The following is a 14,301-nucleotide window of genomic DNA, read 5'->3' as shown; positions in this document are numbered from 1 at the left end:
TGGACCTCCGTAGGCTTAAAGGAACAGTAAAGCTGTATATCATCGGCAAACAGGTGGAATGAAACATCGCTAAACCTTTCGATGACCTTTCCCAAGGGGATCAAATACAGCAGAAATAACACAGGGCCCAAAACGGAACCTTGGGGGACACCACACAACAGGTCCGCTGAATCAGATCTTATTTGGTTTGCTGAGACACTAAAACTACAACCAGTTAGATAGTAGGAGAACCAATTTAGAACTAACCCTGACAGTCCTACTAGGTCCCTCAATCTTTTCAGCAGGATGCGGTGATCAACTATGTCAAAGGCTGAGGACAGATCCAGGAGAACTAAAACAGAGCATTTACCAGAGTCAGCAGACATCATAATGTCGCTGGACACTTTCAGTAAAGCTGTTTCTGTAGAGTGGAGTTTGCGGAACCTGGATTGGAATGTCTCATGGATGTTATTTTGATTCAGAAAAGATGACAACTGTTCGGAGACCACCTTCTCTAAGATTTTAGACAAGAACGGGAGCTTGGAAATAGGCCTGAAATTTTTTAGGTCTGTCGGAGAATCAAGCTCTGTGCCAGCAGGGGAATCACACAACAGGGGCGGGATCTTATCCTTAATTGACTTAATTTTGTTAATGAAAATGTACTTCAGATTTCATAATAAAAGTCATAGTATAGTATTTCATCAAATTTCATAATAAAAGTCATAGTTTAGTATGTTGTTCAGATTTCATAATAAAAGTCATAGTATAGTATTTCATCAAATTTCATAATAAAAGTCATAGTATAGTATTTCGTCAAATTTCATAATAAAAGTCATAGTCTAGTATTTCGTCAAATTTCATAATAAAAGTCATAGTATAGTATGTCGTCAAATTTCATAATAAAAGTCACAGTACAATATGTTGTTCAAGTTTTATAATAAAAGTCATAGTACAGTACGTTGTCAAAATTTCATAATAAAAGTCATAGTATAGTACATTGTCCAAATTTCATAATAAAAGTCATCATTTAGTATCTCATCAAATCTCATAATAAAAGAGAATGACATAGACCAATTTTCTGTTTACCTATAATGATGATGTATTTGTGGGTGGAGCCTAACTGCTGACAGGTCGCTGCTGGTCCCAGAGTTGCAAGCGGTACAGATGTTATATGAATAATATGAATCATCGTGGTGTTTTTCCTGATTATTTTCATCGTTTATTATCAAAGCTGACCCTGAGCACTGCTGAGAGATTCCCTGTTTCACTGTAAGGACGGTAAAGGACCCAAAACAGATTCACTGCTACTGTGCATGTGAATGTTATTATATCAATATTATTAATAAAGAAATGTTGGACAGGTGACTCCTCTTCTCAGCCAATCACAGAGCAGCGTGACCAGTCAGTTGAGTCGAACAATAAATCCCCTACGAGCGTTCTGAGGTGAGCTTCTCCAGAGGAAACCAGGAAACCAGCTCGCCATATCAAGACACAACACACTTCCTGTCCTGGGGGGGGGGGGGGGGGGGGGGGGGGGGGGGGGGGGGGGCAGAGCTACTGTGGAGCAGAACTCAATCTCAGAAACTCAGTGGGACAAACTGGGAGGACTGAAGAGGAGCCTGAAGGAGGGGAGGAAGAAGAAGGCGTGGAGAGAACGAGAAGAAACTGTAGCAGAAAAAGAAGAAGAGGAGGAGGAGAGAGACGCTGGATGAATCAGACGGTAAGAACTTATTTAAAAAAATAATTTTTAACAAAAACAATTCAAATGACAAAATCGATCAGACAGGAAGTTAAACTCAGATTTATAGCTGACTTCATTCTTCTTTATTCTTATTATTCTATTCTGTTGTTTCTATTTGGTTTATTTCATCTACATAACATATATGTATGTATAACACACACACACACACACACACACACATACATACATACATACACATTCTTTTACATTAAGTACATCAGTGTGTGTGTGTGTGTGTGTGTGTGTGTTTGCCCATGAAGTTGGAATGATTCTGTTCCTGTTGTTCAGGGTTTTCCATTAATGACCCAGACTCTGATCTGTCCCGCCAGAGTCTCATGTGCTAACTAACATCACATTTCTTCACAACCTGGCTCCACCGTTCATCTCAGACCTCCTCCACCCTCCAGCTCTCTGTCCCTCCTGCCCGCCTTGTCACCATGGGCAGTAGAGCCTTCAGCTGCTCTGCTCCTCAGCTCTGGAACACTCTCCCTCCTGACCTCCACACCATTGACTCTTTGCCACTGTTAAAATCCAGACTCAAAACCTATCTGTTCAGACAAGCATGTGCCACCTAGTCGCTCACTCACCATCTAAATACTGTCTGATGTTTTATTTTGTTGCCACTGTTTTTTTAAATAATTTTATGTTTTGTTGTACAGTGTCCTTGGGTGTTTTGAAAGGGGCTCATAAATTAAATGCATTATTATTAGGGCCACGGGGCAATCGCACCAAGCACTGGTCAGTCAGTGCTTTTTCTTCTTCCTCATCAAGACAGAATTTTGTCCCGCTCGAAGAGTTGCAGGACAAATTATATATCAAAATGTGCAGTTTGATCGGGATTAATGTGATATTACTTTTCTATACGGAATACGAATTTAAGAAAAATGCGCAAAAATTTGCATTGAAGTAAATGGGATGGCCCGAAAAAAATGAGCGAAAAAGAACAATAATTGGAAATATTCAAACATCTACTTCTCCGGCACAATTTCACCTAGAGACTCCATTTAAACTTCAAACAGTAGACACAAGTCTTGTGTATTGGTGTATTAATCCACGTTTCAATAGGTCATATAGTTTTTTATCAACCCCTGTTCAATGACCATGATCATTTTTGGAGAAATTCTGAGATTATAATGGGTGTGTATTGCATGGAATGTTTGTGTCAGAGTGTGTGACATCATCGCTCAGAGTGTAGAGAGACAGAAAAAATTGTCAAAAAATACATTTGAAAACTGCACTCCAGGCCGCAAATTCCACTCTACAGAAATAATTTATACATAGAAACGTAAGAAAATTTTTCTTCTCACTCACAATCCTCTGGTAAAGTTGTCAGAGTTATAGTTTGAGTGTAGGACGCACAGATGTGCCACCAACAGCTCCATTGACTCCTATATTAAAAACGCAGGACTCTTACAAATTTCTTAATTTTTCTTTCATCTTTAATTATTCACAAAAAACATATGGAGCTGTTCAGGAAGAACTCAGGACGCTCAAAGTGAAGTCGGATCAATGATAGGTATTATGGTTTTGCCAAAAATGCTTTCTGTTCGAAGCCAGAAATTCCAGTCTGTCCACCTCTGGATGCTGCTACATTCTACAGCAGCAGTTAATTCCATTGATTGCTCTGCTCTGATTGGTCGACCCCAAAGCCTTTCATCCTTTCATCCATCTCTCACAGAAAGAGAGAACCAGACACACACACACACACACAGACAGACAGACAGACACACAGACACACAGACACACACACACAGGTAACTTTGTGATTACAGTTACAGATATACACACACACACACACACACACACACACAGGTAACTTTATGTGATTTTAGTTACACGCAAGCCAACACACACACACACACACACACACACACACACACACACACACACACACACACACACACACACACATTTTGAGGTTGAAAAGGCATAGGTTGCTGTATAAATAAATACTTGGAAAGGAATGCTTGTTGTAGGTGTGCTCCTTGTATATAATAAAGTATCATAATATTAATAGTATTAATTGTTTGAAATCTCTGAAGAATCTCATCATAATGTACACACAAAGGCTGTAGCTCCTGTGGCCCTTTCAGAATTTCCCCAGAGGAAATTTTCTAGTCTATTACTGAAAGTAGTTTTGCATGGTTCATAATATAAGGTTATTTCGCGTTGTGTTGCTCAGCAGAGTGTCAGTCTAAACCCTGACCCACCTCTCCATCCTCCTCCCAGACATGAGGCGCATTCACACACTGACACACACACTGGACATACTGAGCTGTCCTCCCCACTTCTCCGCTTCAAAGTGTGACGTCCTGCTCCTCTGCCTGCTGATTGGCTGTCCTATTTCCTTGTTGGCAGTGGTGGGCAGGTCGTCAGCTTAAATGGCCTCACCTGTGTGCTGGGTATTTAAGAGCAGTCTTATCCAGCACTCACTCTCTTTGCTGCTTCCAAGCTGGTAACCTGGGTCTCATGTTCCCACCTGCCATGTGGGACTGAGTTTGATTTTCCCTCTTGCATACAACACTCACATACAGCACACTTCATTCACACCCATACACTGCATACATGACTGATTGACATTTATTCACACACATCCATTTTGGTTTGTTTTGACTTAATTTCAATTTTAATTTCATTGATCAGTTACTTAATTTACATTTATCTGATTTATTAATAAATTATTTGGCTTTGTATGTTACGTGTGGACTCCCTTCTTTTTTGCCACTAACCTGACCAGTTTGTGACAAAATGGGGGCCAAACCATTGTTTGATTTTGTACATTTGACTTCAATCAGGATTCTAGGTAATGTTGTAAGGGTACATTAGTAGAATTCAGTATGGTTTGTCTCAGTATTAACTTTTGACACCGATATTTGCTTGGGTTCTTGTTAGGAATTGTGTTTTGGTCTTAGTTATATAGAACTATTTGGTCTTAGAGTTTTTTGGTTTCAAAGTGTCCATTGGCTTATTAGTAGCACCTGTTGAAGCCAATTAGTTAGCTGCCAGTGTTGGGAGGTCCACATGTAATTTTTTTTTTAGTTTGAATTTTGGGGGATTTTGTCGGAGTTTGGAAGTAGCAATTGAACATTTGTCTTTAAGTTTTGTTAACTTAAATTTGTGAGGTTTGGTTGCAGTAAATAAAAGTGTTGGAACTTTGTGTTGGGTTGGGACAGGCAAGTACCATTATAAGGGACCAGTAGTCCCCTGTTAGGCTAAGGAGGCTGGTTTCCAATAGGGGAGCTGGCCTTGGGGAATTTAGTGTGGCTGCAAACGTGGGCAGAGCAGTCGTCTCGGGAGCACATCCATGGTGCAAGGAAAGGTCGCTGGTAACAGTTGCTTTTTCTTCCCAGTGGGCTTAAGTGCATAAATACCCACCATATGTAGTAGCACGAAGACTAGGGAGGAGTGTAGGTAGTTATGGGGTTGCTAAATGTCTGTTAGTTAGTCAGGGCTGGGGAGGTTCCAATTTTGGTTTGGCTGTCCCAGACTTTTCAGTGGTTCCAGCACTCAACATTTGGTTGGTACGTTGGATGGATGGTTGGTTGGTTTTTCTGGTTTGATGGTTGGTTGGTACATTGGATAGATGGTTGGTTGAGTTACGTTGGATAGATGGTTGGTTGAGTTATGTTGGATAGATGGTTGGTTGGGTTACGTTGGTTAGATGGTTGGTTGGGTTACGTTGGTTAGATAGATGGTTGGTTGGTTACGTTGGATAGATGGTTGGTTGGTTACATTGGATAGATGGTTGGTTGGGTTACGTTGGATAGATGGTTGGTTGAGTTACGTTGGATAGATGGTTGGTTGGTTACGTTGGATAGATGGTCGGTTGAAAAATTCGGAGTCACTGCAAAAGTTGGATTGCATGTTGGCAAATTTGGATGACAATAAACGTGGTGAATTGGTTGCCCTTATTGGAAATTATCCTGCACTGTTTTCCGATGTTCCTTCTCGCACGCATCTTATTGAACATGATGTAGATGTTGGCGACGCGGCACCAATAAAGCAGCGATTTTATCGGGTTTCATCAGATAAGCGCAAACATTTGGACTAAGAAGTCCGTTATATGTTGGACAATAATATTGCTGAGCCGTGTTCTTCTAGTTGGGCGTCGCCGTGTCTTTTGGTCAGTAAACCGGACAACACTTATAGGCCATGTACTGACTTTCGTAAGGTTAATAACATTACAAAGCCAGATGTTCTTCCTCTTCCTCGTATGGAAGATTGTATAGATCAGGTAGGTTCTGCCACTTATGTAAGTAAATTTGACCTTAAAAGGTTACTGGCAGGTCCCCCTGTCTAAGCGGGCACAGGAAATTTGTGCGTTCATTACACCGCCTGGTCTGTACAAGTACACGGTCATGCCGTTCAATAGATATCAGCTTAACTACTCTGTGATAGAGAAGGAGGCGCTTGCTTTAATATGGGCATTACAGCATTTTGAAGTGTATTTGGGATCTGGTCTAACCCCACCTGTTTACACAGATCACAACCCACTGACTTTCCTGCGATCACTTCAGAATCCAAATCAGAGGCTGATGCGGTGGACGTTGTTTTTACAGCCATACAATTTGGATATTCGACACATCAAGGGATCAGAGAACGTTATGGCTGATGCCCTTTCTCGGTCGCCTTAGTGGTTTGTGTGCTCACTGATTGTCTAGTTTGCTGTTTTAAAATTCTGCCTTCTCACTGCTCTCAATTTGCTCCTAGGGTCCAGGTTGTGGAGAGGTGGAGGAGTTGATGGATAATGTGGTGGGACCCCATTCTTTAGGAGGGGGGTGTGACGTCCTGCCCCTCTGCCTGCTGATTGGCTGTCCTATTTCCTTGTTGGCAGTGGTGGGCAGGTCGTCAGCTTAAATGGCCTCACCTGTGTGCTGGGTATTTAAGAGCAGTCTTATCCAGCACTCACTCTCTTTGCTGCTTCCAAGCTGGTAACCTGGGTCTCATGTTCCCACCTGCCATGTGGGACTGAGTTTGATTTTCCCTCTTGCATACAACACTCACATACAGCACACTTCATTCACACCCATACACTGCATACATGACTGATTGACATTTATTCACACACATCCATTTTGGTTTGTTTTGACTTAATTTCAATTTTAATAATTTCATTGATCAGTTACTTAATTTACATTTATCTGATTTATTAATAAATTATTTGGCTTTGTATATTACGTGTGGACTCCCTTCTTTTTTGCCACTAACCTGACCAGTTTGTGACATAAGCAATTCCAACATGACAGAGAAACATGCCTACCTGTCTGTCTCAGTCCTGCCCCCACATCATCTCTCCGTATCATGTGGGGGAGCCGAACTAAATACTACCAACCTGTCCGGGCCGTCAGAGGTCCAAACACATTGCTCACGCCGTTCAGTAGCCGCGAGCTAACATTAGCTTGCAATTAAGGTGGCTTAAATCACACTAAACTATCTATCTGTCTATCACAGAATTTACATAAAGACTGTCAAAATAAGATGCCTTAAATAAAATATACAAGAACCTTTATTCTCCTTTAGAATATTTCATTAAAATATGTAATCATTAAGATCAGTGTATATGATGGAATACTGGCATCAGAATGTGTGAGAGGCACCAAATTTGGGATTTATGGAAGATAAATTATCCAGGGGGGCATGCCCTGGACATGAAATTCACTTTATTTTTTAATTGAAAAATGTTTTCTGTCAGAATTTGAAGTTCAAAGCAAATAACTGCTGAATGTGTTTCTGCCTGCAGAGACGATGGAGTTCTGGTTCTGCTGGGTTCTGGTCCTGTTTGGGAACGTCTCTGCCAACCCACTGCGCTACAGCATCCATCACGCCGAGGTCAACTTCGACCAGGCGGAGGAGGGCTGCTCCCCCGGTGTCCTCACCACGCTCGCCACCGAGCAGGAGGTCGCCGCCGTGCTGCGGCTCGTCTCCGAGTTGTCGTCGCCCGGTCAGAGCAACCTCACCTTCTGGGTCGGGCTGAAGAAGGTCAAGAATGAGTGCGTGGTCCCCTCGCTGCCGCTGAGAGGCTTCAAGTGGACGGAGGGCCGCGGAGAGGACTCGGAGACGGTCCGCTGGGCCAAGGAGCCGGAGAACACCTGCACCACGCTGCGCTGCGCCACGCTCTGGGCCCAGCTGCACGGTGCCAACGTCACCAGCTGGGGCCTGATCCCTGTCACCTGCAAGACCCAGTCCCGATTCATATGTAAGCTGAGAGACCAGGACACCGCTGGGACACCAGGACCAGCTGCACCAGGATCTGAACCAGCTACACCAGAACCTGAACCAGATCCAGCTACAGCTGAACCTAAACCTGCAACACAGAAACCAGAACCAGCTGAACGTGAACTTCCTACCGTAGGACCAGAACCTGACCTGAAGCCTGAAACTGGAACTGAAGTGCAGGGTCCTGGTCTTGATCTTGATCCTGGTCTGGCCTCAGACTTGTGTGAGAAGCCGTACATCCCTGAGTCCCGCTTCATCACTCTGGTGCAGGACAATGCGAGCTGGGTCCAGGTGGACTGTTACTCGGTGCAGCTGGAGGTTCACTGCACGGGGCGTCCCGCCACGTGGCGCCTTCAGGATGGCTCCCCCGCCAACTTCACCACCATCTGCCACCCGTGTGCCGCCGGCTTCAGGAAGAACGCCTCCGGACACTGCGCAGACATCGACGAGTGCAGCGGCGGTGCCTGTAAGCACAACTGTCTGAACACCGTCGGCTCCTTCAGGTGCTTCTGCGTGGACAAGAACGGGAATAAGCACGACGGGGACTCGCCGGAGTGCGAGGTGGCAGTGCCAGCAGCCGCAATGGGGATCCTGGTGCCAGTGCTGGTCGGCTTGGCGGTGCTGCTGGTACTGGTGGCGGTTGTGGCGGTGACAGTGAAGTGCTGCCTGATGCGGCGGTCGAAGAAACGCGCCATGAAGAAGGCGGAGAAGATGGCGATGAAGAGCAACGACGGGAAGGACTCCAATGACAACCAATGAGAAGACAGCAACATGAGGGAGCCGCGCTGCAATTGGCCGGCCCGGCTGTGACATCATCAGTGTGTCTCAAACTTTCCCAGAAGTATTAAAAAGTTTATTTTCACTTTAAAATGTTTTCTCAACATTTTTTTAATGAATTATTGAAGATAAATAACTGAAAGCTGAATTAGTTTAACATAAATCAAAATTATTTATTATTGAATTGTTAATGGTCATTTAATAACTGAAATTAACAGTTTATAGACAAAGTAGTAGTTGATAAATATTAATATTTTGAGTTAAATTTGTATCCAACTTCACTGACGACAACAGGAAGCTGTCATAATGAAACACCTGTATCTGTATTTAAGGGAAATTAAACTGATTTAATTAAAAATAAAATAAAGTTTTTACTTTTTGATTAAAGGAGATTTTTGCTGTTTTAAGTGAATAAAGTGTCTCAGAGTTTCTATGAGTCTGTTTCCAGCGGAGTGTTTATTCTTTGTTTGTTTTAGAGGAAACAACCGGAAACAGAACATCAGGACAGAACTATGTGGACAGATGTGTCCGCTGGGTCTCTTATCTGTCCACATCCCTCAGTCCCCGCTCCGTCTGCAGGACAGGAAGTGATCAGCATGTTTACACACTCGTTTCCTGCAGAACAGAGTCGCTCAGACTCATCACCATCTCGGTGTTTGAGAGTCATTTAATATTCTACAAAATACTAAAACATCTTCATTTGACATCCTCTGAGTTTATGAATACATAATAATCATTTTAATAATTATAATATCAAATTATCAGCTCTGTGAAAACTGATGAAAATGTTTTGTTTTGTTTGATACTAACTATAAAAAATATGAAAATATAAATTGAACTTTGACAGTTTTGTCTTCACTTGATTTATGAGTTAATTTATTATAATAAACTGATTATTGGCGCCCTCTGGTGGCAGCAGAGGACACAGGTGCACTCTGGGTAATGTAGTCCTGTGATGTCACAGCTGTAGCCTCAGATCAGTGACACATCATTTATTATTGATTTAACAAACAGAAACAAAAAATAAATAAATAATAAATGTGTATGTGTGTGTGTGTGTGTGTGTGTGTGTGTGAAACTGTGATCACCTCCATGTGTCCTCCAGCAGGTGGCAGCATCACCTCAACTTTCATCTGAGCAGAAGACAGACAGAGAGACAGAAAGAGAGTCAGACAGGCAGACAGACAGACAGACAGACAGACCGAGAAACAGACAGATTTTCCGACATCAGCCACGTCGAATCAGCCAACCATAGAGCAGCAGTGAGGTCACTGAGAGTACAAGGAGTCACATGACCTGCTGCTCAGAGACACTGACAGAGTTCAGGTGAACGCCCCACCTGTCTGACTGACAGCACAGGAAATGTGTGTGTGTGTGTGTGTGTGTGTGTGTGTGTCTGTCACAGCCTGTTATTAAAGTCTTGCTGATGGCTTTGTTTCTCTGCTGAACTCTTCAACTCTGTTTTATCAGTTCAAACACACACACACACACACACACACACACACACACACTGAACTACTTCTTGTCTGTGTTCATGTGATGGTCCTGCAGTGACTCATGTTTAAACGTCTCAATAACAGAATGAATCAACAGAAACTGAACATCCTTCATATTTCTGTTGATAACTCCTGATAATCAGTTTCACAGCTCTGCAGTAAATATAAAGTGGTTGACAGCAGCTTCAGCCTGCAGTGAGTAATAATGATCACCATTCAGAAGGAAACAGGTGATCAAGCAGGTGTGGTTTGATTAACAGGTGGCTTTCATCAGGACAGAAGCATAACAATGCCTATCCACGGCAACATAGACATCTAAACACAACTTTGACCCTTTCACTGTGTTTGAACTTCGTCAGAGTTAATTTATAGAGACTGTATACCAAATCAGACACATCTGCAATGCCGCACTTTCCGGGGTTTTCGTGGTCATTTTGTGTGCTTGCTTGCAAAAGCACACTAATTACTATTCACCGGGCTTATTTCTACTTCTTTTTATTTTGTGTGCTTGCTTGCAAAAGCACACTAACTACTATCACCGGGACTATTTTTATTTTGTGTGCTTGCTTGCAAAAGCACACTAACTACTATTCACCGGGACTATTTTTATTATTATTTTGTGTGCTTGCTTGCAAAAGCACACTAACTACTATTCACCGGGTCTATTTCTTATTTTTATTCTTCCGTTTCTTCCGTGTTTTTTTCGGTCGACTACTCCTCCCAGAGTTTTGGCCGCACATACACAAAAAAGGTATCAAATCGACCGGCTCGCCCATGACAGGTGTGCTATGACTTTTATAAGGGTTTTGACAAACGGTTTTCAAATTATTGGGCAAAAACACGTCAAAAAATCCCCCCAATGTAACCCTATGGAGAGTCTAGAGTGGTGATGTCATCAAACAGAGTGTAGAGGGAGAGAAGGAATTGTCAAAAAATAAATTTGAAAACTGTGCTCCAGGCCGAAAATTTCACTCTACAGAAATAACTTATACATAGAAACGTAGGAAAATTTGTCCTCTCACTCACAATCCTCTGGTAAAGCTGTCAGAGTTATAGTTTGGGCGTAGGACGCAAAGATGCGCCACCAAAACCACCAACAGCCTCATTGGCTCCCATATTAAAAACGCAGGACGATATCTGAAAAAATGAGATGTAAGAGTTTTTTTAGATCGCTCTAACAAAGCTATTTTTTCATTTTTCTTAAAAAAAAAATATATGTAGACGTTGAGGAAGAACTCAGGACGCTCAAAGTGAAGTCGGATCAATGATAGGTATTATGGTTTTGCCAAAAATGCTTTCTGTTCGAGGCCAGAATTTTCAGTTTTTCGACCTCTGGCTGCTCAGTGTGGCAGAACTGTCAGTTAATTTCAGTTGATTGCTCTGCTCTGATTGGTCAACTCCACCTGGCCACCTGGTTGCTTAGCTACCAAAGCCCCCCCTCCCCTCCCCTCCTCCAACACAAACATTTTAACTGAAAACAGTTAACTCTAACTCAACAGACATGGAATTTTTTCATAAAACATGAGACCTTATAACTTGACCATACATTGTCCAATCTGCCTCAAACTTGTCAAGCATGATGATGGTTAATCACTGACCAGTTCTACATAATAATGTTTCATAAATCCCCGCCCTTTTTGATTAGCCACGCCCCCTTTTACTAACTAATGTACCGTTTGGACTAGAAACTTGTATAAGGTGTCAGATTACTCGGCATAGAGTCCCTGTTTAACTGGTGATTGATAACCCCGCCCCTTTTGATTAGCCACGCCCCCTTTTACTAACTAGTGAACCGTTTGTCCTCGAGACTTGTATGAGGTGTCAGTGCACTCAGCAGAAAGTCCCTGTTTAATCCCTGCCCCTTTTGATAAGCCACGAGAGTCACGGTCCAGAGGCAAGCACACAATCAAAATTTCTTTAGAAATTTTCTAGTTTTGTGTGCTTGCTTGCAAAAGCACACTAACTACTATTCACCGGGCTTATGTCTTATTATTATTCTTCCGTTTCTTCCGTGGTGTTTTTTCGGTCGACTACAGAGTTTTGCTCGCACATACACAAAAAAGGTTTCAAATCGACCGGCTCGCCCATGACAAGTGTGCTATGACTTTTCTAAGGGTTCCGACAAACGGTTTTCAAATTATTGGGAAAAAACACGTCAAAAAATCCCCCCAATGTAACCCTATGGAGAGTCTAGAGTGGTGATGTCATCAAACAGAGTGTAGAGGGAGAGAAGGAATTGTCAAAAAATAAATTTGAAAACTGCGCTCCAGGCCGCAAATTTCACTCTACAGAAATAATTTATACATAGAAACGTAGGAAAATTTGTCCTCTCACTCACAATCCTCTGGTAAAGCTGTCAGAGTTATAGTTTGGGCGCAGGACGCACAGATGCTCAAACAAAATGCACCAACTGCCGCATCGGCTCCAATATTAAAAATGAAGGAAGATTTCTCCCAAAAAAAATTTAACAGTTTTTTAAAATCGCTCTAACAAAGCTATTTTTTCATTTTTCTTAAAAAAAAAACATATGTAGATGTTCAGGAAGAACTCAGGACGCTCAAAGTAAAGTCGGATCAATGATAGGTATTATGGTTTTGCCGAAAATGCTTTCTGTTCGAGGCCAGAATTTCAAGTTTGTCGACCTCTGTCTGCTCACTTTGATGGAACTGTCTCCATCGTCAGTTAATTTCAGTTGATTGCTCTGCTCTGATTGGTTGACTCCACCTGGCCACGTGGTTGCTTAGCTACCAAAGCCCCCCCCCCTCCTCCAACACAGATATTCTAACTGATAACTGTCAGTTTACTCTAAGTAAACAGACATGGCTTTCTTCATAAAACACGAGACCTTATAACTTGACCATACATTGTCCAATCTGCCTCAAACTTGTCATGCATGATGATGGTTCATTACTTTTCAGTTCTACATAACAATAATTCATAAATTCCCGCCCTTTTTATTAGCCACGCCCCCTTTTACTAACTAATGAACCGTTTGTCCTAGAAACTTGTATAAGATGTCCGATTACTCAGCATAGAGTCCCTGTTTAACTGGTGATTGATAACCCCGCCCCTTTTGATAAGCCACGCCCATTTTACTAACCAATGAACCGTTTGTCCTAGAGACTTGTATGAGGTGTGAGTGTACTCAGCAGAAAGTCCCTGTTTAATCCGTGTCCCTTTTGATAAGCCACGAGAGTCACGGTCCAGAGGCAAGCACACAATCAAAATTTCTTTAGGAATTTTCTAGTTTTGTGTGCTTGCTTGCAAAAGCACACTAACTACTATTCACCGGGTCTATTTCTTATTTTTATTCTTCCGTTTCTTCCGTGTTTTTTTCGGTCGACTACTCCTCCCAGAGTTTTGGCCGCACATACACAAAAAAGGTATCAAATCGACCGGCTCGCCCATGACAGGTGTGCTATGACTTTTCTAAGGGTTTCGACAAACGGTTTTCAAATTATTGGGCAAAAACACGTCAAAAAATCCCCCCAATGTAACCCTATGGAGAGTCTAGAGCGGTGATGTCATCAAACAGAGTGTAGAGGGAGAGAAAGAATTGTCAAAAAATAAATTTGAAAACTGCGCTCAGGCCGCAAATTTCACTCTACAGAAATAATTTATGCACAGAAACGTAGGAAAATTTGTCCTCTCACTCACAATCCTCTGGTAAAGCTGTCAGAGTTATAGTTTTGGCGCAGGACGCACAGATGCACAGACAAAACGCACCAACTGCTTCATTGGCTCCAATATTAAAAACGCATGAAGATTTCATAAAAAAGTAGATGTAAGTGTTTTTTTAAATCGCTCTAACAAAGCTATTTTTTCATTTTTCTTAAAAAAAAATATATGTAGACGTTGAGGAAGAACTCAGGACGCTCAAAGTGAAGTCAGATCAATGATAGGTATTATGGTTTTGCCAAAAATGCTTTCTGTTCGAGGCCAGAATTTTCAGTTTGTCCACCTCTGTCTGCCCCGGTGGCGGAACTGTCAGTTAATTTCAGTTGATTGCTCTGTTCTGATTGGTCGACTCCACCTGGCCACCTGGTTGCTTAGCTACCAAAGCCCCCCCCCTCCTCCTCCAACACAGACATT

General features: G+C 42.3%; 1 protein-coding gene across 1 annotated transcript; it reads left to right on the top strand.

Annotated features, from left to right (window-relative positions):
* Positions 1 to 1,577: 1,577 nt before the first annotated feature.
* On the top strand, positions 1,578 to 9,542 carry clec14a (C-type lectin domain containing 14A). Its single transcript, XM_059354083.1, has 2 exons — positions 1,578 to 1,699; positions 7,461 to 9,542. The coding sequence occupies exon 2, from the start codon at positions 7,466 to 7,468 to the stop codon at positions 8,693 to 8,695; it is 1,230 nt and encodes a 409-aa protein (XP_059210066.1). The 5' UTR covers positions 1,578 to 1,699; positions 7,461 to 7,465; the 3' UTR covers positions 8,696 to 9,542.
* Positions 9,543 to 14,301: the final 4,759 nt, after the last annotated feature.

The sequence above is a fragment of the Centropristis striata genome, chromosome 16 (assembly GCF_030273125.1).
Source record: "Centropristis striata isolate RG_2023a ecotype Rhode Island chromosome 16, C.striata_1.0, whole genome shotgun sequence".
Lineage (NCBI taxonomy): Eukaryota > Metazoa > Chordata > Actinopteri > Perciformes > Serranidae > Centropristis > Centropristis striata.
The sequence above is the reverse complement of the archived record's forward strand: the minus strand, read 5'-3'. Positions and strand labels throughout refer to the sequence as shown.